The 27,121-nt window shown below is 43.4% G+C and overlaps 1 protein-coding gene across 4 annotated transcripts in view; it reads left to right on the forward strand.

Moving 5' to 3' along the window:
* pam (peptidylglycine alpha-amidating monooxygenase) overlaps nt 1–27,121 on the forward strand; it is a 73,202-nt gene that overhangs the window by 43,145 nt on the left and 2,936 nt on the right. For 2 of the 4 annotated variants that reach the window (XM_083929626.1, XM_083929628.1), the window contains 10 exons: nt 10,476–10,605; nt 11,808–11,924; nt 12,570–12,642; nt 14,499–14,709; nt 15,580–15,780; nt 16,343–16,461; nt 18,854–18,950; nt 19,165–19,215; nt 23,421–23,669; nt 25,592–25,651. In XM_083929626.1, coding sequence (XP_083785752.1) covers nt 10,476–10,605; nt 11,808–11,924; nt 12,570–12,642; nt 14,499–14,709; nt 15,580–15,780; nt 16,343–16,461; nt 18,854–18,950; nt 19,165–19,215; nt 23,421–23,669; nt 25,592–25,651 — 1,308 coding nt within the window. The remainder of the gene's footprint in view (nt 1–10,475; nt 10,606–11,807; nt 11,925–12,569; nt 12,643–14,498; nt 14,710–15,579; nt 15,781–16,342; nt 16,462–18,853; nt 18,951–19,164; nt 19,216–23,420; nt 23,670–25,591; nt 25,652–27,121) is intronic. The other 2 variants (XM_083929627.1, XM_083929629.1) reach the window with 1 other exon arrangement.

Genomic DNA, 27,121 nt, shown 5'->3' on the forward strand with positions numbered 1-27,121 from the left:
TCTGTTTACCTCATCCCCTCTACTGATGGACGAGTTATACCAGCATGTCCAAAGATTGTGGCAAGCAGATACTGTCCCCTCTCGACATGACAAAGAGGTAACCCGGTCAAAGCAGGACCAGCACGCTGTAGCACTGCTTGAAGCCAGGACTGTCCGTAAAGAGGTGGATGGGATCTTCAGGTATGCTACACCCCTGCTGCAGCATCAAGACATGCCCCTGCTACACGCGCCCAAGGAGTCAATCATGCCTATGCTGCGTAGTACGGAGAGGCTTCTCTGAAAGAGGGCCAAGCAAGCGGACGATTACCAGACTGAGATCCAGAAGCTTATAACCTCAGGTGGTGTGCAGGTGACTCAGAAGACCTTCCCTAACGAATGCTGGTACATTCCCCACCACCTCGTTAGCCACAATGGGAAGAATCGCCTTGTGTCCAACTGCTCCCATCAGTACCTCGGCTAGACTCTGAACCAGTACCTTCTACCTGGCCCTACCCTTGGTGCCTCCATGCTGGGAGTCTTGGTTAGGTTCCATGAACAGCAGTAAGTGGAGACATCAAGGGGATGTTCCATCAGGTACACCTGCTCCCTGATGATCGTTCCCTGTTACGGTTCCTGTGGCGTGACCTGAAGGTGGATGAGGCTCCAAGAATATTCGAGTGGCAAGTCCTGCCCTTCGGTACAACATGTATCCCAAGTTGCGCTGCGTACGCCCTGCAACGCCACGTTATGGATCACGGTGAGCAAGACGACAACCTAAGATTCTCAGTAGAGAAATGCTTCTATGTGGATAACTGCATGCAGAGTGTGCACACACCGGCTGAATCAAGATTGCTTGTTGATCAGCTCAGAGAACTCCTTCTGTCAGCTGGCTTCAAGCTGCGCCAGTGGGCATGCAACGATCCAAGTGTACTGAGTTACCTTCCCAATGAAGCCAGGTCAGAGAGCCTGGACCTATGGCCTGCCGCAGATAAGTCCAAACCCTTTGAGTCAACCCTTGGCCTCAGCTGGAACTTGGCGACCGACTCCATGAGCTACAAACACCGACCGGTCCCGTATGAGGTTCCAACCCTGAGGAACATCTACAGAGTTGTAGCAACTCAATACGATCCCTTGGGTTACCTGCTACCTTACTCCACCTGAGCAAAGCTCCTCATTCCGTAGCTTTGGGACAAGCAGCGTGGATGGGATGACCCCAATCTACAATCAGATCTCCTGCAAGCCTGGTCTGAATGGGAAGCTGAGCTGCAGTCCCTACCTCGCCTTACTTTCCCACGTGCCTACCTACCACTAGATGCCCAATGTGGGCATGCTACTCATGAAATGCACATTTTTGCGGACGCCTCCGAACTACCCTACGGAGCCGTAGATTACCTGAGGACCAAGGACGATGGAGGCCAGATATATCTTTCCTTCATCCTTGCCCGTTCACGAGTCGCCCCAAAGCGCCTACATTCCATCCCAAGGCTGGAGCTTTGAGCAGCGCTTATGGCAGCACAGCTGGTTCATGTCCTCCAGAAGGAACTGACCTTGACGTTGGATCGGATCATATTGTGGTCTGACTCCCCAACCGTGTTAACTTGGCTCCACTCCCAGTCTTACCACTGCAAGGTTTTTGTGGGAGCTAGGGTCGCAGAGATCCAGGAGTTGACAGAGAAGTGCACCTGGCGTTACGTAGACTCTGTGAATAATCCAGCGGATGATGTGACTAGAGGGAAGACCTTAGAAGCCCTTATAGTCCCTAATCGATGGTCCCAAGGACCTCCCTTCCTGCTCCAAAGCCCGGAGACCTGGCCAGTGAGACCCCACCGAGAATCATCAGGGGATGAAGCAGAGCTCCGGAAAGCCACCTTCTGTGGGGTAACAGTCACCTCACCTGCATCTACCAACCTGGAGGATAAAGGATAAAGGATAAACACCTGGCAGGAGCTCCTGGACGCTACTGCTGCAGGACTCCATGCGCAGACTCCCTCCAGTTCACCGCCCAGTGCTAATGAATATTACCAAGCAGAGATGTTGGTTCTTCGTCGTGCCCAACAACAGTCTTTTCCTGAAGACTACAGGCTCCTGGAAGCTGGGAAGTCTGTCTTATCAGGAAGTCGCCTACTCAATTTAGCACTCTATATAGAATGGGCGGTCTTCTCAGGCGATTGGACGGTAAAGATGACTCACCACTTCACCCTGTGGTTCTGGATGCCTCTCACCCAACTACCCGCTTGCTCATCCAGAAGTACGACGTTGACCTGCACCATCCTGGTCCTGAGCGGGTCTTTGCTGAGATGCGGAGGTCATACTGGATACTTCGCGGATGGGAGGCTATTCGTAGATACCAGCGTAGACGTGCCGACTGCCAGCGCTGGAGAGCCCGGCCTTCCATTCCTAAAATGGCCGATCTTCCCACTGCCCGACTCAGACTACACACACCAGCCTTTCACTCTACTGGTGTTGATTGTTTTAGACCCATGTTGGTGAAGGTGGGCAGACGGCATGAGAAACGCTGGGAGATTATCTCTAAGTGTTTAACTAACCGAGCTGTACACCTAGAGCTCCTGAACAGTATGGATACCGATGCTTACTTGATCGCCCTGAGGCGGTTTATTTCCAGAAGACGCACCCCTGCGGAGTTGTGGTCTGACCAAAGCACCAACTTTAAAGGAGGTGAAAGAGAACTAAAAGAGGCCTATGCAAGCATGGCACCGATCCTGCAAGATCGACTCACCCGGATTAAGTTCCAAATCAACCCTCCAGCATCCCCACACTTTGGCGGAGTTTGGGAGAGAGAAGTCCGCTCTGTCAAGGCTATACTTTATGCTGGTGTGGGGGCTCAACCTGTTCAAGAAGAAGTCCTACTCACCTTGCTCCTAGAGGTTGAGGCCATCCTCAATTCGAAACCCTTGGGTTATGTGTCTGCTGACATTGCGGACATTGACCCTGTGACACCCAACAGTCTGCTCATAGGGCGGCCTGATGGATCGCTTCCCCAAGTGGTCTACCCAGAGTCAGAAATCCTTAGCTGTAGACGTTGGAAGCACTCCCAGATTCTCCCTGACCAATTCTGGTCCAGATTCATCAGGGTATACCTCTCTAGCTTGCAGACCAGACAGAAATGGCACTCTTCGCCTCCTGAGCTTTTGGATAAGGCCGTTATCCTGCTGGTCGATCCACAGCTGCCGCGAGCCCTGTGGCCCATTGGACGTGTCATTAAGGTTCACCGCAGCAACAATGGGTGCATCAGATCAGCCGATGTGAACATTAAGGGACAGGTGTATACACGACCGGTAGCTCGGTTGGTGATGTTACCGGCGCTCCCGTCTGGGGAGGTCGATTCCCCGCTGGACTCCAGGCCCCCTGAACCTGACTGTTAAGCCTTTCTGTGGGTGCAAACGTGCCTTACACATTTGGGGGCAGCTGTTTGAAAGGCTTTTACTTCCATGAGTAAAATGTAATTTAGGAGCCTCTACCTATACCTCCTCACCAGAGAGAATGACGTTCTTTAGTTAAGTTTCGTTTTTGTCATTGCCTGCTGAGAGTAAGCGCTGGAAAGCAGTGTGCATCATCTTCTGCCCATAATTCCTGTGCCTTTTTTTCCACCATGTTTCTCCTGTGAGTGATACTGCGGGTATTGAGTTCTTGACAGAAAGTAAGTGTTTGCTGCTTTGTTATACCTTTCTTGTGAGTTTAATAACGCCCCTGTATGTGCCAGTTCGATTAATATTTGCTAGCGCAGCATAAAGCTAATTTGACGTAGCTCTTTCTCAGCTGCTGTGTAGTTGACTGATGGCTCTTTACCCGAGAGAGGAATGTCCTTCACGTGTTTATGTTGACATTAGGTAGTGTATTATATGACATGCGAGTGGAGCCGTCGCGCTCGTTTCTGCCTAATATAAACTGTGTAGCATACAGCCATGTTGTTATGAGTAAAGACTGTATGTAATTTAGGTTACCATTTTCCATTAGATAGATAATTGGAAGTATTTGTTAATGCTGAGATGCATTGTTTAAGTTGATTGTATACTATACTGTATAGTGAATTGTTTATAATTTGTATACAGCCTTTCAATATTTTTGTAATATTTATTCATGACTTATGGTGATTATTTTGTTCTAGACTGATGATAATATGGAGTATTGGAGAATTGGAAATAAATATGGCTGGAGCAGTCTAAGAAGAAATTACATCTCCTTCTCTTCATTCCTGTGTCCTGATCAACACACCATTCTTGTTTACTGTTAATCCCATACGAGTTAGCGCTACTTCGTTACCGCCAAAACAAGGGCTTTACTGTGAGAAAAGTTTCTCCATGTTTCTTTTTATCCCTGGCTGTTGCATTGTGTGTTTCCTCCTTACTTCTCTCTCCTCCATCCCTTCCTTTGCTGTTTTTTCTGATCCAGTCAGATACCTGGGCTGAGCGTGTCGGCCAATACCCAATACAATCTGATCCTAATGTTGAATGGATGCCGTGTTAGTGAAGGCATCAGGCTTGACATAAACATTTAGCCTTGTTATAAAAAGATAACAAATTAACACAGATATAAATGTACTTAATATTATTTATTAACAAGTAAGTGTTTATCAACACCCCTCGCAACTTTCGCGTTGCAGTTATTGCATGTTGCAGTCGGACTTGTTGGCGTGTAAAGTTTGAAATGTTTCCAAATGGCAGACTTCGCTTGGTCCCGCACTTGCTCCATGTTGCCCTATGTTTGCTCATCACTAGCTGCTGTGCGTGCTCTGCTTGATGACGTAACCAATGTTGCAAATAGAATTGAAGTGACTAGAACACTGTAACTGTATTGCTGTGTATGATATTAATAAAAAAGAAATGACTGGATTGGAATGCTGGACCGGCCTTAATCATCTGATATCCGATCCAGCTGATTAGTCAATATCAGAGCCGATATCTGATGCTGGTATCGGATCAGCGTATCTCTACTCCAGGGGTGGGGAATGTGACGGTGAGACAGCACCAGTGAAATATTGACAGTGGTGGAGGAAGTTTTCAATCACTGTTCAAATAAGCAGACAAAAATGTACTTTAGTAAAAGTTGAAGTACCACATTAACTCTTCTACTTGAGCATACTTAAGTATTAAAAGTAAAAGTACTCTCTAATACAACAGCCTATAATATTGAGGCAAGTGTGACCATTGTATATGTACAGTATACAGTATTTTGTAAGGGCAAAAATAATACAGATAGTGCCATTTTAAATGAGAATGCTGCAGATGATAATATTGATATCATGGCAAACAATCTCAGATCAGTTATTTGAAAGGTTATTGTTTGACAGCTCACATTTTGACTTAGGATTCTGTGCCTCAGAATTAGTTTTTTTCCAGGGGTAACCTGGAGGGTGAAATGCTATTAAGCAAAATAACACCAAAGACCAATTATACCTTTAGAATTTTTTAAAGGCAGTATCTTGTGTTTTCAAAGGACAAAAAGGCACCGGAATCTCCATGAATCATCAATAATCAATCACACGGTGAAGTAGTCACTTTTATTCAGTGGTGTAGAAGAACACAGCGCAGAAAATGATCTTTGCACGGGCTTGTGAAATGAGTGCTGCAGCGGTTGGATTCTGACTGCATGCTCCCTTGCTCTCCCATTTTCTCTCTCTTACACACACACACACACACACCGTACTGAACTATTTCTGAATAGAGATACGCTATATACGTCAACACACACTTTTACAGTGCCATGTCAAACTGCAACTATTCTGTAATTCTCACTTTGAGGAAGAATGGACCTCCGCTGTATCACTGATCATCTGACCATGGAAACCCATTCAGTGATACGTCACCTCTAGAGTCTCATAAATCCCTCTGGGGCCTTTTTTTAAATGGAAAAACGGCAAGTGAGAGGACATTTTAGAGGGCATGCCCTGAAACTTTCCCAGCGACCACATTTTACCCTAATGGAAACACGCCTATCGTGGCGCCTGTATCCAGAATATTTTGGCTTCACTTGTTTATGGTGGGACGAAGTGGAGACATGTCCACCTTTATATACAGTCAATGGTCATAGGTCTCTCTCCTTTCCCCATTTCCAGTCTGCTTCTATACTGTCATCCGTCTAATAGAGTGAAAAATTCCCCCAAATAGTCTTCAAATAAATATACAGTGCCTATAGAAACTCATGACACCCTTTTGAAATAGTCACTTTTTTTGTTTTACAGCCTCAAATGATAATACATAAAAAATATATTTTCCAGCCTGATTTACACATTTTGCCGTACAACATTCAAGTGATTTTTTTTTCCAAAATTACTGAAAATTTATAGAAAATGAAAAACTAGAATAGCAGTACGGTAAAGGTAATTAGTCCCCAGATATTATACTTTATGGAGGCAACGTTTGCTTTAATTACAGCCATCAGTCTGTTTGGATATGTCTCTACCAGCTTTGTGCACCTAGATTGGGGAATTTTTCTCCATTCTTCCTTTCAGAACCGTTTGAGTTCAGTCAGATGTTGTGGTGAGTGTCGATGGACTGCACTCTTCATGTCCATCCACAGATGGACTCAGGTTTCAGGTCCGGGCTCTGACTAGGCCACTCTAGGACATTTACCTTCATGTCTTTTAGCCACTGTGTTGTTTTTATGGAGGTGTGTTTGGGGTCGTTGTCATGCTGGAAGGTGAACCACCTGCACATTTTCAAGTGTCTAACAGAGGGCTGCCGGTTTTCCTCAAGAATTTGGGTTTAGTTGGCAGCATCCATTTTTCCTTCAATCCTGACTAATTCTCAGAGGCTTCTTTCTTTCCACCCATGTAGAACTTGTGAAATTGTTGTCACATGCACAGATCGACCAACCTCTGCCATTAGGACTTGTAACTTCTTCAAAATCACCATGGGCCTCTTGGTAGCTTCCCTCATCAATCTTTTCCTGGCTTGGTCATCCAGTTTGGAGGGGCGGCCCGATCTAGGCGAGGTCTGGGTGGTGCCATATACCTTCCACTTCCGGACAATACTCTGAATGGTAGAGTTAAAGCCTTTGAAATCTTTTTAGATCCTTCTCCTGATTTGTGCCCATCCACAACTTTATCCCAGAGCTCTTTTAAAAGCATCTTTCCAACCATGGTGAATTCTTTGTGTTACCATAAACTACTAGGAGTGGAAACCTCAAGGAACAGCTGATTTTATTCTGAAGTCAAATCAAAGGAACATCTCATCTCATCTCATCTCATCTTCATCCGCTTATCCGGGGTCGGGTCGCGGGGGCAGCAGCTTTAGCAGGGGACCCCAAACTTCCCTTTCCCGGGCCACATTAACCAGCTCTAACTGGGGGATCCCGAGGCGTTCCCAGGCCAGTGTGGAGATATAATCTCTCCACCTAGTCCTGGGTCTTCCCCGAGGCCTCCTCCCAGCTGGACGTGCCTGGAACACCTCCCTAGGGAGGCGCCCAGGGGGCATCCTTACTAGATGCCCGAAACCACCTCAACTGGCTCCTTTCAACGCTAAGGAGCAGCGGCTCTACTCGAGTTCCTCACGGATGGCTGAACTTCTCACCCTATCTCTAAGGGAGACTCTAGCCACCCTCCTGAGAAAACCCATTTCGGCCGCTTGTACTCGCGACCTCGTTCTTTCGGTCATGACCCAACTTTCACGACCATAGGTGAGGGTAGGAACGAAGATTGACCGGTAGATCGAGAGCTTTGCCTTCCGGCTCAGCTCTCTTTTCGTCACAACGGTGCGGTAGAGCGACTGCAACACCGCCCCCGCTGCTCCGATTCTCCGGCCAAACTCACGCTCCATCGTCCTCTCACTCGTGAACATGATCCCGAGGTACTTGAACTCCTTCACTTGGGGTAAGGACTCATTCCCTACCTGGAGTAAGCAATCCACCGGTTTCCTGCTAAGAGCCATGGCCTCAGATTTAGAGATGCTGATCCTCATCCCAGCCGTGTCACACTCGGCTGCGAACCGATCCAGTGAGTGCTGAAGGTCACTGACCGACGATGCCATCAGGACCACATCATCTGCGAAAAGCAGAGACGAGATCCTCAGCCCACCGAACCAACCCCTCCCCACCACGACTACGCCTTGAAATCCTGTCCATGAAAATCACGAACAGGATTGGTGACAAAGCGCACCCCTGGCGGAGGCCAACAGAAGTGACCCCCTCACCCCATACTCCAGCAGCACCTCCCACAGTATCTCCCTAGGAACCCGGTCATATGCCTTCTCCAGATCCACAAAACACATGTAGACTGGATGAGCATACTCCCAGGCCCCCTCCAGGATCCTTGCGAGAATGAAGAGCTGGTCCGTTGTTCCACGTCCAGGACGGAATCCACATTGTTCCTCTTCAATCTGAGGTTCGACTATAGGACGAACCCTCCTTTCCAGCACCTTGGAGTAGACTTTACCAGGGAGGCTGAGTAGTGTGATACCCCTGTAATTGGCACACACCCTCTGGTCCCCCTTTTTAAAAAGGAACCACCACCCCGGTCTGCCACTCCCTTGGCACTGTCCCAGACTTCCACGCAATGTTGAAGAGGCGTGTCAACCAAGACAGCCCCTCCCAACCCAAAGTTTTCAGCATTTCTGGATGAATCTCATCCCCTCACCTTCACTGCCACCCGTGCAGCAGCGCACCCGACCCAAGTGGTTCCTCCTGCGAGTGGTGGACCCACAGGATGGAGAGGAGGGAGGTGCCACGTCACTTTTTAGGGCTGTGCCCGGCCGGGCTCCGTGGCAAACTCGGCCACCAGGCGCTCGCCGGCGAGCCCTCCGTCTGGGCCTGGCTCCAGACGGGGGCCCCGGGCTTCCTCCGGGCAGGGTCTCTCTTCCTCTTTGTTGTTTGTCCATTGAGTCTTTGTGAACCATTCTTAGTCCGGCCCCTCGCCTGAGACCACTTTGCCATGGGAGACCCTACCAGGAGCATTAAGCTCCAGACAACACAGCCCTCAGGTTCACAGGGACACACAAACCTCTCCACCACGATAAGGTGATGGTTCCCGGAGAGGATCAAAGGAACAGCTGATTTTATTCTGAGGTAAGCAAAACCACCACAGTTGATGTCAGGTGGAGGCCAATTAACTTGGTGTGTGATCTGGAAGGTCACAAACTGGGCTTACACATTTGATGAGGTGATGAAGGAACTTGTGTTTGAGGATTAACTCTCTGTTAAGGCGGAAGTATATAAGAGCTGCTTGTTGTATGGTGGAACAGTTTGGGAAAGCCCTTCTCCCAGCACCTTTCAGATGTCAGAATTGGGAGGATGTCCACAGTTACTGTGATCGTAAATCAGACATTAAAGTGTAATTCCTGCGTAAAATCATCCCACGGTCTTATAAACACTTGCATACATCGAATAAGCCATCTAAATAGTTTTTTGTGTGTAAACTATAAACGGAGAAATCCAGTAGAGTCGCTAACAGCCGGACGTGGCTAACACAGATTAGCTCGGGGCAGTACGGTGAAGTTAGTAAAACCTTTTTTAACCACTAATACTGCTCAAAATAACACCAAACCTCTGCAGCAGCATGAGAAGAGTCCCTACACAGAAAATAAAGCACCAACAACGTAGTTAGTGAACCCAGAGTTTATCAAAAGAGTGTTTTGAAGACTTACCTACTGGCCCCGGTACCGGCTGCTCTCATAGTAAAGTCCATTCAAGTTGATTAGCAAATGCAATCCAGTCCTTGTGTGTTGGGTATCATACTGTCATATATCATACTGTCTGTGATCTGGCTGCCTGCTCTGATACCTGGCTCCCTGGAGCTCTGAGCACTTCTGATGCCTGTAAAAAAGGAGGTGGTGTTGGCGGGACGGAGCTCCCCTGGACTGCTGATGGACAATAACCTTATATTTTTATAAACCTTATGTCTTCATAAAACAATTATAATAATGTAGGATATTACTACAAACAGCATTCCTGTTCTTATTTCACAACATCTGCTGTTGCTTTTTGGAAGCTGGCGAACCTGAGTGGCTGTAAAATGGTGGATAAACACATTTAATATCCTATAACTTCAGAAGTAAAATTCCCCCGTTATGTTGAATGTGTATTGTTTCACCAGCAGTAACGCAACACAACTCCTATACAAGTGAAAGTGAACATAAACAGTAAAATGAAGCCGATTTGTGAAAGTACCCACACAGACGCAGGAGAGAAACTAAACTTCAGACCACAGAGATTCAGTTAGAACTTACAGAAGGGCTGAAGGCTGCTCTACTGTCACAGACATGAGTTGAGTTTAGTCGCTTCTCTCACCAGTTCATGTCATAGATGTCATAGATATGGATTCATGTTAAGTGTGTGTGTGTGTGTGTGTGTGTGTGTGTGTGTGTGTGTGTGTGTGTGTGTGTGTGTGTGTGTGTGTGTGTGTGTGTGTGTGTGTGTGTGTGTGTGTGTGTGTGTGTGTGTGTGTGTGTGTGTGTGTGTGTGTGTGTGTGTGTGTGTGTGTGTGTGTGTGTGTGTGTGTGTGTGTGTGTGTGTGTGTGTGTGTGTGTGTGTGTGTGTGTGTGTAGACCACCATTTGGAACAAGTCTCAGCGTGGCCTCAGAGTTCTCTCCAGCTGGGCCAGGTGTCAGGACTTGCCCTTGACTCAGATTCCAACTTGGTGATTTTCCACCGCGGTGACCACCACTGGGGGGCAGAGTAAGTTGCTCTCACATGATATTTCACATTTTCTGTTGATGCATTGCTTCTGTCAATCCTTGAAACTGGAAAAAAATCCATCAATGTATACAGGTATAAGTAATGTAATTAGTTTATCTGGAAATTCACCACCCCCCACCACCTCTCTCAGCTTTCCATCATCATACACTCATCACACATTTTGCCGAGGGGCTGAAATTACCTAAATAATAAGATCTCATTGTTGCACTGTCAGAGCAACTAGACAGATGAAAACGCCCCCCCCCCCCACGGGGATAGTTGAGCCAAGGTGCTGCGAATAAACATATTTAAGACGCCTAAAAGACTCCATTCCAGTTTAAGTTTATACTATACCCAAAGTATTTCTACCGTTTTATCTTGCAGTCAGACAGACTTTCTTTAGAAGTTTCTCTCTGTCTCTCTTCAGTGTCCCTCTGCAGAAATTCTTCTCTGTAAACTCTGTCTCATAAAGGGACTCTCCACAGTGAACAGCATTTTGTTGTTGCTGTTATAATCACCCTTTTTTATTTTCTTATATTTGTTTATTCCATAAACCGTGTACATCTGACTCAAATAGCTAGTCTGGTGTAACAGTACACAGTTTAGTTGAAGTTGTGCATGGGAATACATTGAGAAAATATAGTTCCAAAGAAGAGGGCTGTCTTACAGCAAGGTGAAGCTGTGAATATATTCTAAATATAGAGTACACTTAAACTGATTGGCTTTTTAGGTGGCTTTTTTGAAGGTGACTTAAGTATGTTTTGCTGCAGTTGCTGCCCCCGTCCACAGCAGCTTCTGTGTCAGTTCCCCTGTCTGCTTCTCCAAACTGCTGGCGTGCTAAAAGTCATCTACTGTAGGTAACACACTGACTATGGAGAAGAATCTTATACAACCAAACTTCAGAAAAGCTCAACTATCCCTTTCAGAACTTAGTTATTACTATATATTATACCTATATACATATATATACTATAGATAAATAAATATAAATATTCTTACAGTCCTGTTGGCCCTGTTTGCCTCATTCAGTTTATCTTAAGCCCCTACTGACAGCCAGCTAACAGTGAGCGGGTTGCACATGTGCTGACGTGGAGGACAGCTGGGGGATTTGAGGAAAAGCAAAACAAAAGGAGATCAAATGAATGTGAAATAACCACTCCACGCCCCCTCTCTGGACCTATAATAAGTTGTTTGTTTTTCAGCTCTTTTAACAGCCAGGCTAGATACCAGCAGAGGTCCCTGGGTCCTATTCAGCAGTCCACTATTTTGGTCGTGGACCCAGACAAAGGCAACATCCTGAAGGCTTCTGGCAGAGACATGTAAGTTCTAATGTTCTTTAGTTTCTGTATTATGAAGGTGAGTACACAGTATGAATAGAGACAGCCAGGTATTTATTATAGTGTTGGTTATCAGCCGGGTCAAAACTATCAGAGATGCACCACAATTTCAGTTTTGTTATTGATTTTTCATCAATTGCCAATTTCAATTTTTTTCCCTAAGAACTGTAATTGACAGCATACATACATATTTTTTAACTTTTCTGTAATGGTACCCAGGTTACACTAGGTTACAGGACCTTGTCTCAGTCTTTCAAAAATAAAAAAGTGCTCAGGTTACTGGTCAAATCCAATCCAGATGATGAAGTGAATCGCAGTTTATCCCACTTTATCTAACAAAAGAAAACAGGTGCTGAAACAGATCTTATAACAACACTTCTATACTGACAGGCTTTTATAGAGACAACTATTTTCTATCTAAAACAATGTACTTTTTGGCTGTTTATTTCTATAAAACTATTTATAAATTAATCTGTATCTATTTAAAAGAATGTAAGATTTTTGTTTAACATCCGTTCTCCTGCCACACCTACTGACTGTGCACTGCGTGATGGTCTGATTCCAGTCACCGTTGGATTGATCGGTGCATCTCTGCTCTTGTGATGATTCCTATTTGTGATATTGCAGGTTTTATTTGCCTCATGGAATAACTACTGACAAGGAGAATAACTACTGGGTGACAGATGTGGCTCTTCATCAGGTAAACTGCAGGTGGTAGTCTCGCCCAACTGAGTATGTTTAATAACCAGCTCTATAAAATCAGCCTTAGGCAGTTAGTCCTTTATGATTATTGATGAGTTTTATCTATAATAAAATATGTAGCTTCCTTAAAGTTACAGTCGGCAACATTTGTTTGATCATATTCAATGAAGCCGACACTCTGCTCCGATAGAACGACATAAACCATAGGAAAAAATGGTTTATGCATGTTACAATATCACAGGGAAACGCCTCAAGCTAGGCATACGCTAATTGACATTAGCAGTTGCTATCTATGAGTAAGTTAGCCAGCCTACCTCCATGTAGCGTGTGCTCCATGCTGTTTATCGATGAGAGAAGACACGGGCACATTCACAGGAATCTGGCGCACTGACGAGCACTCGATGGGAGGGAGTGGAGGAGCTCGGTTGTAGAGGGGGAGGGGCGTGAGAGTTGACATTTGAAATTTGACTGAGTCAACTCGATCTGCCAGGCGTGTCTACCGCAGCATTGAAAATATTAACTGATAAAAATAAGTAACCAATGAATTTCAAGAACAAAATATATTTACAGTTTAGCATATATAGTCATTTTCGGCAATTACACCAAAATCAGTCTTCCAAATGTGTCCGTTTTACATGAAAAATAATCCCAGGTACTCCCTGGTGTCTGCACCATAATATTACTGTGAAAACTGGTTAATGTGATAGTCTTCAATAATTCATAATGATGATCTGTCAATGGTGATTTAATCATAGAAACATTATTTATTTACACTTGTAAATTATTTGTAAACAATTGTTATACACCATTAAAGGAGACCTCCTATGCTTTTCCTTATATTCTGTCATATATTCAGCTCTGGAAAAAATTAAGAGACCACTGAAAATGTGTCTAAAACCAGCATCTTTACATGTAGGACAACCATTCCAATCCAGTGTGTGTTGCATTCCAACACAAGCACCCCTGATTCTACTTAATGAGGTACTGATTAGGTCATCACCTGAACCAAATACGAGAATTATACCAAAATAAATGAGGAAAAGTAAAAAAAACTTCTGTGGTCATCACTATCCTCTTGAAATAGGAGCAGCTGGATGGCAAAAACAGTGTTAGTAGTACCTCAAAAGTATTTGGAATCTAAACATTACCATTGACCATGCCAAAAGAAAAAATAAATGTTTTGAGTGATGAAATTAGGATTAGACCATATAGCACTGGAGCAAGGTCATCTTCTCTGACAAGTCCAATTTTCAGATTTCATCAAACAAAGCTGAGCTGCTTTAGTTTCTCCATGTGTGGCACAAAGTCACCCACAGCAATGTGAAGACCGGTGGAGAGCATGCCAGACACATGAAAGCTGTGATTAATAATAAATGTATTCCATCAAATGTTGATTTCTGAACTCTTCCTAAGTAAAAACATTTGTGTTGTTTATAAATGATTATGAGATAGCTTTCTTTGCATTATTTGAGATCTGAAAACACTATATTCTGCAAATAAATGCTCTAAATGACAATTTGGGAGAAATCTAAATGAGTCAGTAAATTATAGAATACAACAAAACTGTTCAATTTACTCAAACACATAACTATAAATAGTAACATCAGAGAAACTGATAATTTTGCAGTAGTCTCTCAATTTATTCCAGAGCTGTATGTATATATACTGTTACAATGTCTGAAGTTCATATAAAATGTGGCTAAAGCTTCAGATAATGAGGTAAACAGATTTAAAAGTAATCCCTGTGAGCAGAAACCTCAGATTTCCGATGGTTTTCTACTCTCGGCTCAACATGATGTCAGCCCGTGCCACATTTCTTTATATGGTCACAATCCCCTCCTGTACACTCCTCAGGTGTTAAAAGTGAGCAGTGACGGCAGAGACAGAATATTGCTGGCACTTGGAGAGGCTTTCATCCAAGGAAGTGACAACAACCACTTCTGCAAGCCAACTGATGTGGCTGTGGACACTGAGACTGGACACATCTTTGTGTCTGATGGCTACTGCAATGCCAGGATAATCAAGTTCTCTGCTGATGGCCAATACCTGTCTGAGTGGGGTGCAGGTAGGAATCTATCACACACACACACACACACACACACACACACACACACACACACACACACACACACACACACACACACACACACACACACACACACACACACACACACACACACACACACACACACTCTAAGCCCCCACCACAGCGACTACCTGGTTGAGCTAATCAGGAAGCTCCACAAACTGCAGTTCTCTAAGTGTCCACTAGGGGCATGTTTCATAACAGAGCAGTTACTCAGTGAGCCCCATGTTAAACAGGCTGTATTCACAGCATCATTAGACCTTTTTAAGGCCTGGGACAAAATAACATTCTAGTCTGTATGTTTAGGTGATATCTCCATCACAACACTGAGGGGGGGTGAATTTTTTTGTCCCAGGCTAGTTCCTATTTTATTGGAGTAAAGTTTATGAATGATTAGGGCCGTGGCCTCTTGAGTGACAGCCAGCTGCTGACCCTCACTTCTCCTCTGAGGTATACATCAGCCAGATGGACGTATCTCCCTCCCCCCAACATCACAAACATGTCCTTTTTTGGTGAGAGGAAATGAGGAGGAGGAGTCAAAGTCTGACAAGATGGCGACTCCCGTAGGCAAGGACGATTGGATCAAGTTGAGACAACGGACCCCGACGGAGACGCTACATCCACTTTGTCTATGACACACACATGTTAATCCAAGCCCAAATAACCTGAGGTAGCTAAAACACCATTGCAAGAGATACCATAAGTTCCAAAAGGGGTTCTTTGGTTGCAGTTTTCTTCACTTTATTAATAATGTGATCATTCACTAGGTTCACACATCACTGACACCAATGCACCAGTGGATACCATTTGCATGTGTTTAGCCATCCTAACTTATTTTTCTGACCAAAGGCTCTTCAGACCGCAGGCACGTAGCGTTCCGGATCCCCCACAGCCTGGTGTTTGTTCCTGAAAGACAGGAATTGTGCGTGGCTGACAGGGAGAACGGACGTATCCAGTGCTTCATAGCCCAGACTGGAGAGTTTGTCAAGGAAATAAAGAAAGAGGAATTTGGTGGGGAGGTGTTTGCCATCACCTTCAGCCCTGCTGGAAGTGAGTACTGACTGAGCTGCCTAGGGACATCCATCATGTCATAACCATGTTTTACTGATGCTTTTACAGTATAATGCCAAACTAGCTATACAATTGTTGTGTTTTATCGTCCCAATGGGAAAATCTTGCATTCATTTCCTTTTCAGGCTCTTTTCAGTCCTAAGGTAAAATGAAAGGATCACTCAATTAACTTTCATGGTGGTTTTCATGGTACTCTCTGTGTGTAAAGTTGTACAATATCTATAACACTGAAGATGTCACACTGACGTCAAAGCCTGTGTTACAAACTGGAGGTGTAACACAGGTGGAGAGGGTCTGAAAAAAGATGCTAATGAACTGTGAATGTATGTTTTTTTTCATTGTGTGTGTGTGTGTGTGTGTGTGTGTGTGTGTGTGTGTGTGTGTGTGTGTGTGTGTGTGTGTGTGTGTGTGTGTGTGTGTGTGTGTGTGTGTGTGTGTGTGTGTGTGTGTGTGTGTGTGTGTGTGTGTGTGTGTGTGTGTGTGTGTGTGTGTGTGTGTGTGTGTGTGTGTGTGTGTGTGTGTGTGTGTGTGTGTGTGCAAGAAGATGGCTTGATTTTTGCAGTAAATGGGGAATCTCCATACGACTCAGCTCCCCTCAGAGGTTTTGTAATAGATTATTCAACTATGGACATTTTGGATACCTTCAACCCAGAGAAAAAGGTAAAAAAAAACACACACACACAGGTGCGCTAAATTAAGTGAAGAAGAACGTTATTTTAAGTCTTATTTTGATGCAGAGATTTGTACGTCAGCAGGAATGTAGCACAACATGGAAGTGAAAGCAGAGCTCTGTTTATCTAAATGTGAAAGTGCAATAACAGTATTTTGTCCTAAAATCCATAAATAATCGTGATCTCAATATTGATCAAAACAATTGTGATTTTTTGGCGATGATCGATCAGTCCTAGGGAGAAGTTGGGCACACCATGGACAGGTCGCCAGGCTATAGCAGAACACACAGGAAATGTATCATACCCCCAAGCACTGCCATCTTTGATAGGTGTCCTTGCAATATCTAAGCAGTGTAAGAAGATAGTGCTGTCAGCACCGTAACACAAACACCTGAGCCCCGCAGCTTCTTTAACATCAGGCTACAAGTTATAATCAGAGTGACGCACCTGACGGACCAGAAGCCCCGTAGCTCCCGAGCCGAGTGAAAGCAGAAACTTACTCAACCAAAATAGATTTCATGTCGGGGGGGGGGGTTATACTTTACCTCCGTGAATACCGTGCAGCTAATACAAGTACAATATTGTTCAGAATTTGATAGAATATCCTCTGTGTCTATACCACTGCTGTACTAGAATGTTTTTTTAAATAACCAAGGCACTTTAACAAAACCTTTGTTTTGTTAAAAAAAACAGTGGTCAAAATTAGAGAACAGTAACCAATGTGTCAGAAGAGAAGATTTCCACAATGTTTTCTTCTATAGGATTCAAAAATGAACAGGAAGTGTCGTGGCCACAGCTTTGAATGACTTCAGCACATCTGCGCCCACAGGACATCACTAGATTTTCACACTGCTCTGGTTTGATCTTGATCCATTCTGACTCAGTCTCTTCCACAGTTCACTAACTGTAGTGGGTTTCTTAGACATTACTTTGTTACCAAGGATTTTCCAGAGATTCTCTATGGGGTTTAGATCTGGACTCCGGGCTGGCCATTTCATTGTTTCAATATTCATAGCTTCAAGGAACTGCTTCACCTGTTTTGCAGTGTGACAGGGGGCATTGTGTGCATGAAAATTGCAGCTTATTGGGAGACAATTGCAGTGTAGGCAGTGCATGTTTCTGAAGGAGGTTCACATAAACATTTGCATTCACCCTGCCATGTAGTTGTACAAGAGGCCCACCTCATGCTGCAGAAAACATCCCCAAACCATGACACTTCCTCCTCCCAATTGAACTGACTTCTTGAACTGAAGACCAGCTTCAGCTGCATATTGAATTGATTCCCCATTGAGAGTCTTCTCATAATCCGGTCCTCTCGTGCACTTGTTTTACGTGGACGGACGGCCTTTTTGAGGGACTTAAATGAATCTGTGTCCTTCATCTGGACAACCTGCTGTCTCAGGGTTTCAAACACCTTAGAGCAGCTCGCCATCTTACGAAGTAACCAGGAGAGCTGCAGATAAATAGGGCATGTCCAACAATGAAGTCAGTGTTCACCAGGTGCAGATTAACACCAATAACTGGGAGGGATCTGAAAGTGTTCTCTAATTTTGATGACTGTTTTTGTTGAAGTGCCTTGTTTATTAAAAAACATGCTAGTACAGCAGTGGTACAGTCCCAGTGGATATTCTATCAAATTATTATGGACAATAAAAAATAACAGTATTTTCGAATGAATCAAGAAATAATACTTAGATCTCTAATTTGATCTCCACTGTATAAGCAATGTTCGTTTGTCTAATAAAAATCCACAACACTATGAAAGTAGTTGGCGGGAAATGTTTTAATGTCCGGCTATTCAGCTGACAGCTGCTGCTTATGGAAAACTCTGTCTTCAATAGTCTGCTCCTCCCCAACCCCACTGAAACAGATGTTTTCTTTCTGGATGCACTGCTCCACTTTATTCCCTCGGTATCTGCTTTCCAGGATCTTGTTGGTAGGAGTCATGCAGGTATTACATATCATTTCTATCAGTCAGAAATAATGAAACAGAATGAGTTTTACAGATAATATAAAGGTTCTATGAGTTTTGGGTACAATCATCTTGAGAAGATTCTGCAGAGACGTTCACTGGGTGCTCTTTATTGGATCACTTGCATCATCCAGGTCACAAGTATCTTTGTTGTGGTCATCGAGATTTCATTGAACATTGTATAAAATTGTGTAAATATTTCTATACTGTATGATTAAGAGATTCCTAATGCAAACAGTAGTGGAATTTCAGCTAGCTTAGCTGAGGTTTGCAAGTTTACCTCCAGTCTGAACTTAATGCCTACCCACTGAACCAAACACACATACTGTACCCAGACCATGGAGATTTTGTGATGTGATGATTCATTTTTGTTTTCTAGATTTTCTCATTGAGCTTTCTTTCTTTGCAGGAGTTTAAAATGCCTCATGACATAGTAGAAACCGGTGATGGCAGCGTCTTTGTTGGGGATGCAGGCAGTGACTCTGTGTTCAAGTTCACCACTGAGAGTAAGCTCTGCTTCATTCATTCATTCACTCTTTGAGGATCTAAACTATGTAGTGTATATATATATATATATATATATATATATATATATATATATATATATAGTGGATGGCGTTGCACATGAACTCTCTCTGTAATTTATTTCAGCGGTGTTATGAACCTGTATCCACCACTGCATTTTAAATACCTAGATTTCTTTTCATCTTAATTTTCCAGAGTTACATCGTTCCGTCAAGAAAGCTGGAATCGAGGTTCAAGAACTTGAAGGTGAGTATTGTCTTGTTTTGTAGTTTGTAGTAATAACAGTACTTGTTGCTGCTGAGGATCCTGTCTGTTGCTGCTGATATTGCCTGTCAAAGAAAACACACACAGCCATTGTGTTTTGTGTGTTTAGCTAAATGCTAAAGAGGGAAATTGTTGATTTTCAACCCACCGACACAATCCAGTGGACTATTCCCAGTGGGTGAGCGGGGACCTCCGGGAGCTGGTGCCATTCGTCTGCATTTACTGTCCATGCTGCAGTGACACAGTGCTGGTTGAAAATCTGCAGTTTCCCTTAAGTCAGCAGTTAATGCTAACGTTGGCTTTGTTAGCAAGGTGCAAATGAATGCTGAACAAGACATTTAGGATACCAAAATGTTCCGATGAAGTAAAAAAACATACTGTGAGAAGGTCAAAGTCCTGAGAATTGAACACAAACACCCAAATACAAGTTCATGGCTATTTTGATCTACATAGAGGCGTGGATATGTCGCAGGCATCACAACCTGTCAATCACAAGGTAGCCACGTCCTAAAGAATCCCCTGCTTAATGGTCTATTTGACTCTAAATGGGACCATAATTTACCAAATGAACATCATGCTATTAAGACTTGAAACTAGAGATTGAGACCACAAACTCATTAGGAAAATGTTTACTGACGTAATAAATCAAGTGATGTGTAATGCAGTTTTACTCATTTACTTCTATACAATCAGACGTCTTTTTGGAGCCAGTGAGGTTGCCCCCTTTTGGACATAAGAGAGAATGCAGCTTTAAGGCACTCATGCATTAGCTTCACTTTTCAGACCTAGAATCTACATCCATCTTTATTACAGTCTATGGCATCAACAGCCAGAATAAGGCATTCAGTCCCAAATTAGCATACCCTGGCTTATATAACCTGGCCACTGTTTCTGTCTGTAATATGATGAGTCCTGTGAGTTCTATGGGCGTCCAATTTTGCTTATTTGTGCTGCACTTATGCAGACTTGGACCAGTGCAAACCATGTTCCAACATTTTGGTATTTTCCTGACGATCGCTTTACCCATCCCTCTGTTTTTTCTTTCCGTGCTCAGATGGGAGGAGAGGTGCAAATAGGTGGGAGGTTGTTCTGCATAGCTGGTGGTTGACAGGAAATGGGAGAGAGAGGGGGGGGGGGGGGGTGACATGCAGTAAAGGGCCGCAGGTTGGAATCGAACCTGGGCCGCTGCAGTGAGGACTTCCAGCCTCTGTATATGGGGAGTCTGCTCTAACCACTGAGTTACCAGGCACCCCAAATAGGTCCGAGGTTCATTCAAGTTAGGTAGTGCAAAGCTAGTTGTTGGTAGTTGTAGAATAGACATCTAGATAAGAATGAATGAGTCAGTGGACGGACAGAGAAAGATCAAGGTTACATCCAGGGCACACATTAGTCAAATCTACAGGGTCAGCATGTGTTGATTCTGAAATTATCTGACTTCCGGCAATGGCTAGAAGCAGTATTTAAAAGACATGGGTTGACAGCAGTCTATAAATGTGACACAGCAGCATTTATACTTTGAAGATGACATCCAGTGCTTATTTCTGTCACTCCAGTGTTATCATGGAAGTCAGATGTCAAAAGCTTTGATTTGATTTGAAGCATTCTTACATTTGATCCTAAAAATTTAAGGAACCCTATTATGATTCTGTTTGAGTGTAAATACACAGCACTTAACAAGACGCTGCCCTCATGACAAAACTCTATGGTGGACACACAATGCCACCAGTCGGACCTCTTAGTGCACTGTGGACAATTTAGTTCATCTAGATATAGCGTTCAGTTTAAGCGTCCCGTTTCCACCAGTTTTTTTACTCTTGGCACAAGGTGATGTCAGTCCGTGCCACATTTCCTGGTCATCTGTTCCAGGCACGCTACTGCAGTGTATATGTATACACTGCTACATGTAGCTACGTGCTTACACCAGAGAGGTGTAAACTTGGTTGCTGGTGTCAGTCCCCAGCTGACCATACAGTACAGAGATGGCGACAGCGGTGCAGACATGCAGAAACCTGGAAACACTGACTCAAAGCAGACTGGGCTTTTTCAGGAGGGGTCATGGAGGAGACAGTTGCTACAGCAGAGCGTCTCAGACAGAGGGTGAACATTAAAGCATGTTAACATGTTCTATTAGAAACATGTAGGAGATTAAGCCTACTTTTGTTATGGCTAGAATATAGTAGTCGCTGAATTAATTATGAATTAACACGACTCGTTTAAATTTAGGATTTATTTTACCTCGAAGTAAGGGCACCACACCATATTAAGACAGGATGTTTATTAAACTTTGGTGAAGGTTTAATACCTGTTAGTTATTTAAAGTAATTGATTGTTAAATTTTATCAGTCTCGTCTTGAACGCGTTAATTCGTACCACAGCCTTATCAGTGACTAACACTTTCTGCACAGAACGGAAGACTCTCACAACGACGTAAAGTTATAAACATTTATTTGACTACATAACAAGGAGAATACAGGACAGTGCAACATTGAATAGACAAGTGAAAAAAGGGTTAAATGTGGATATAAGAAGCTTGAGACTCTAGGGGGGCTTGTTTATAATATCACTGGCGGATACAAAAACTTGCTCTAATTAGCCGGCCAACAGAACTCGGATCAGAATCTAACTGTCCCCAACGTTTAACCAAGAGTTGCATTAAAAGGCCAACCTTACTTTGCCGTTGATATTACAGTTGCCCTGGCGTCTTACAGTACCGATGCAGATTCCGTGAGTCCGCGTCCCGGTGTTTGGCGGACCTCAGCTCGGTTTGTAGACTGGGTCAGCTGTGCGGTTGGCTCAGCGGGTCTCGTCGGGTCCCGTCGTGGCCTGGATTTGGTGCTTCAGGTGGCTTGCCTCTGGAGGTGATATGTGGGTTGACAAATGTTCTGACCGGTTCTGTGGGGCTGGAGTCGCGATTTCGATGCAATTTGCCGGCCGGACAAAAAGGCAAAGACAGCACGAGGGGTTTAACTATACTAATGACTAAGATTAAAAATAACGTGTCGTAGAAAACTTAAAAAGTCAAGCGATAAAAATAGATTAATAAACGAAAATACTTAAGTGCGAAAACAACGTCTCTTGCTAACTTTGGGTTAACAAAGTTAGACAAAAGAACAAAGGGAACGAAGAGGGGAGAAGAGATAAGTGCAGGAGGTGAAGTAACAGAGGGGGGTCAGAGGTGCAGAGATGCAGGAGAAAGTTGCAGAGAGAGGAGACAAGAGAGAGGACAAGAGAGAGTTTTGGACACCTCTGTTTGTTCCTTTATCTCACAGTTGAACGAAGAGGTGGGGTCTGGTTTAACCCATCCCTTTGGCTCTGAGCGAATCAACTGCTTTTATGCCGGAATTCTAATTCTGAGATTAAACTATCTTCGGTTGATTTTCCATTATTACGCTTTCTGATATCCAATTTAACCAAAATCTTTAGGCAGACAGTTTTAACAGATACAGATACTACACATCATCACACTCTCCTGGATATAGTGACAGGCCTATTATTTAAACACAAATTATTTCAGAAATTAGACAGAGACTTTGCACTTCTGAAACCACATAAACATAATCACAACAAGATACAAATAATGCATATATTGTTACACACTTGCAAGAATGTCTTTGAACAGCCAGTTGCAATGAAACATCAAACTTTAACTGTTTTTCCAAACATCTACACAAAGTTCAGTTGCTTAGATTTTATTAATGAAAGTCCATCTGCCTCCCAGAGACAGCTCCTCCAGATCGATGTGCGGTCAGATTTGACGTTGATTTAGGTTAAAAGGGTGTCCTGAGACCTGGAGTTCTGGGTTTTATTACCCCAGGAGGGTCCGAGGTTGTAAACCCCACCTTATCTCTTATCGAAACAAGCATACAAAAGTCTTATCTACCGTTGTCTTCCTGCGACGCTGAGCAGACAACCAGACACAAAAACTCCTTAAACAGCACTTCCTCATGGAGGTCCTACAAACACAAAACAGTATGAACCTGAAAATGATCAGAATAGGTCACCTTTAAGATGAGCTTTTTTTACACAGAGAGTAAAAAGAAATCATGTGGTCACTGTGATAAAACAAGCACACCCAATGAGTTTTTCTCCCAGTTTGGGCACACCTGTTGTGTGGTTGATTATGTGTGGTAAAAATAAGAAATCATGGAGTGGACACCTTGTCAATAACAACACTTGTTTTTTTGTAGAAATGGAGACGTTTGTTCAAACTAAGGTGAGGCCGGAGCACAACATGTCAAAGACAGTAGCCATCCAAGAGAAGCAAACTGTGGCTCAACAACCTCAGCCACAAGAAGAGACAGAAGAGAAGAAGAAGAAGAGCACAGTAAAGCCAAACAGAGAGCAGGGTATTCTCCCAGCCATTATCACCACACTACTGCTCATCCCTCTGCTGCTGGTCATCTCCATTGGAGTCTTCATCTGCTGGAGGAAAAACAGTATGTATGACAATAAGGCCACTTATTAGATAGACCTTGTTTACCCTATCTTAATGCAATACTCACATGCCCACATGTCCATTGAAAGGGATATTGGGTCTTCCTGCCCATACTGGACGCAAAAGACATTCCTACCATCTCATATCAGTGTTTTGTTCCTAACTTTGCTGCCATTACAGCACCACTGGGTGTGGTCTGTACCAATCTGATATTAAGATCGTATATCAGTTCCGATATTGACAAATTAGCTGGATCAGGTATCAGATTATTGGCCAGATCCAAGGACCGATCCATTAAATCGTTGTATGGAGGTATTTCACCTAGTTCAGTGAACTGAGATACAGAAATAAAAATACAAATGTACAAATTATAATGTGTTCTAAACACTGAAACAATAACCTGTGCTACAATTGTCGTGTTTTTCCACATGAACCAACAACAGTTTTAATTAATTTTCACCAGTGGAAATGTTATATATTTAACTCAAATATAGCGGCTTACTTTTACAGTCCTTCAGGCGCAGCTGAAAAATTAATAGCAAAGGTAAAGCCACAGCTTTGCCATAATATCAACAACTACGGCAGGTCTGAGTAGACAAACTGCACCGTCAAAACTTTGCCAACTCTCTTAAAGGGGCAGCACGCTGTTACTTAAGTGACTTTATTCTCATGTTCAGCGGTTACATTTAATTCAAATTTTTAGAAGTTTAAGCACAATTGTTTATTTAAAAAAAAAAAAAAGAATAAATGATGATTCAGTACATTTGTATCAACGTGTTAATATGTTACATTTTGTTTTACAAAGTTAGGGAAGTAATCATTAAGTCAAGCCTGATGCCTTTAGTCTCTTTCACATTTATTAATTCAACAGGTATCAGTATCAGGCATCGACTGATATGCAAAGCCCAGGCATCGGTATCGAGAAAATGTTGAATTGGTGCATACCTAGTCTGAATGTCAGTAGGCTTCAGTTCCAATCAAAGACATTTCGTTCAGCACCGCATGATTAAAAGCCCAAGATTTTAGCTTGCCATTTGCTCCAATTTGACTTTGAAACTGTCTTCCTTCAGTCTGATGAGAATGGTTGTAAAAGAGTGTGGTTTATTAAGAACACAACACCTCAGCTTCACTGCCAAAGTACAGCCAAATGCTGTAGTGTTCAGATTGACACACATTTTAAGAATTATTTTCTGAAAAATGCTCAAAACGGCACAATTCCATTTTATTTACAGTGCCAATTCATAACTAAAGTTATCTCAGGACACTTCATATATAAGGTAGGTAAATTCAATTAAATTAAATTTTATTTATAGTGCCAAATCATAACAGAAGTTATCTCAGGACACTTTACAAACTAGGTAAAGACCACACAGTAGTAAAGACTACACTCAATTACTTATTTTGATTTAGAGAGACCCAACATTTCCCCCATTGAGTAGCAACAGCTATCTTGTGCACACAGTGGCAACGAAAACCTTCCCTTTAACAGACAGCAACGTCAAACAGACCCAGCTCTATGGAAGACGGACATCTGTCTTAACTGGTTGGGGAGGAAGAAAAGAGAGAAAGAGACGGACAGATGGAAAGAGAGAGACAAAGACAGACAGATGGACAGACAAAGACAGACAGATGGACAGACAGAGACAAAGACAGACAGAGCGACAGACAGACAGAAACAAAGAGAAAAAGAGAGACACAGACAGAGACAAAGAGAGACACAGACAGATGGACAGACTAAGACAGACAGATGGACAGACAGAGACAAAGACAGACACACAGACAGATGGGCAGACAGAGACAAAGACAGACACAGACAGATAGACAGACAAAGACAGGCACACACTGCTCTGCTCTGTATCTGTCTTTTGTATTATTATTTGGTCAGCATTCACCTAAATACTGTTGAATATTGTTTGTTTGCAGACCGATGTGAGGTGAAAACTGAACCCAGCTCTGTGGGAGGGATCTTGGGAAAAATAAGAGGTAAATCACATGACATTGCAAACAAGACAATGTTGACAGTGTGCTGGATACTTGGTGTGCATCCAGATGCTTATATCATATAGCAAATATTAGCATCAGCAGTAGCTGTATTATTGAGATGTGTGGGTGTGGGTGGGTGGATGTCTGTATGTGAGAGATAGAGAATACAAATACAAAGATATGCGCACACACACCCGCACCTACACCTACACACGCACACACAACCACACACACACACACACACACACACTCACACACTCCCACTCTCACACTCTCACACTCTCATACACACACACACACACACACACACAAACACACACACTCACACTCACACTCACACACACACACACACACACACACACACAGACTGGCTGTTATGGTGATCAGGGAATCTTGAGGAAACGGAGGGTGGAAGGGCAGACAACACATTAGGTCGTTTTCACATACGAACTCCGAACATTGTCAGGAGAACCTGGAGTTTTTGTTTGCCGGCTTTGTGCAAATCACCCTTCTTCTTTCAGAGGTTTGTTTTCTTCCAGTGTAGGCTGCAGCATGATAGAAACATCAACAAGCTTCCTCGCTTTGCCATGAAGTCACAGCAGTAAGCTGTATTCACACGTGGGTATACAGCATGGGTAGTCAGGGGGGCAGTCGATTGACACTCCTGTCACTTACAGGTCCAAAGTCAAATGTGTAAGTCAGCAAAAAAGCCAACCAGCAATAGGAGCGCCACCTCACTCCCTGCAACTGGTAGACTAACTTTAGCATTTCTGGAGCTGGCGGATTAGCTAGATTGTTGCTGTCCGCTCTCATCTTGGCGAAGTAGCAGAGGCGTGAGATAAATGTTCGACTGGTTGACTAAAATGTTTTTATACAGTCTATGCTCGATAACCGCTTCTCAAAAATTGTTTTTACTCGACACTCGCTTCAAAGCCTCGACACAGGACACGTCACTAGTTTGGGGTACAGTTGTGTCTTTTGTTTTACAAATGAAATCTAGGGTCCATTCATTCCTAAATTTGATATGAAGGACGTTATCTCACTTATACCATGGACACGATGAAGACCATTGATTTATCTTTTTATGCATATTGCTATAAATGTGAAGCTTTTTCAAACAACAACTCTTCACTCACTTCCCTGGAAACATCTGAGGATTTGACTAATTCCTGCAACAATCATTGTTGATATAAGGTTCTTATACAATGGAAATGTAGCTCCAGTAAAAAGGATGAAAGAACCTTAGATAATTTCTGTCTGCTCAGCTCATTGAACCCTAGAAATTGAATTTCCCCGTGTGGGATAAAAATAAAGTAATTCTTCTTCTTCAATTCTTCTTCTTCTATGAGCCAGAAAGCTAACATTATGCTAGCAAGATTCAAAGTCAATAAAACTGCATACAGTTGACTAAAATGTTTTTATACAGTCTATGCTCGATACCCGCTTCTCAAAAATTGTTTTTACTCGACA

The sequence above is a fragment of the Echiichthys vipera genome, assembly GCF_963691815.1.
Source record: "Echiichthys vipera genome assembly, chromosome: 16".
NCBI classification, from domain to species: domain Eukaryota; kingdom Metazoa; phylum Chordata; class Actinopteri; order Perciformes; family Trachinidae; genus Echiichthys; species Echiichthys vipera.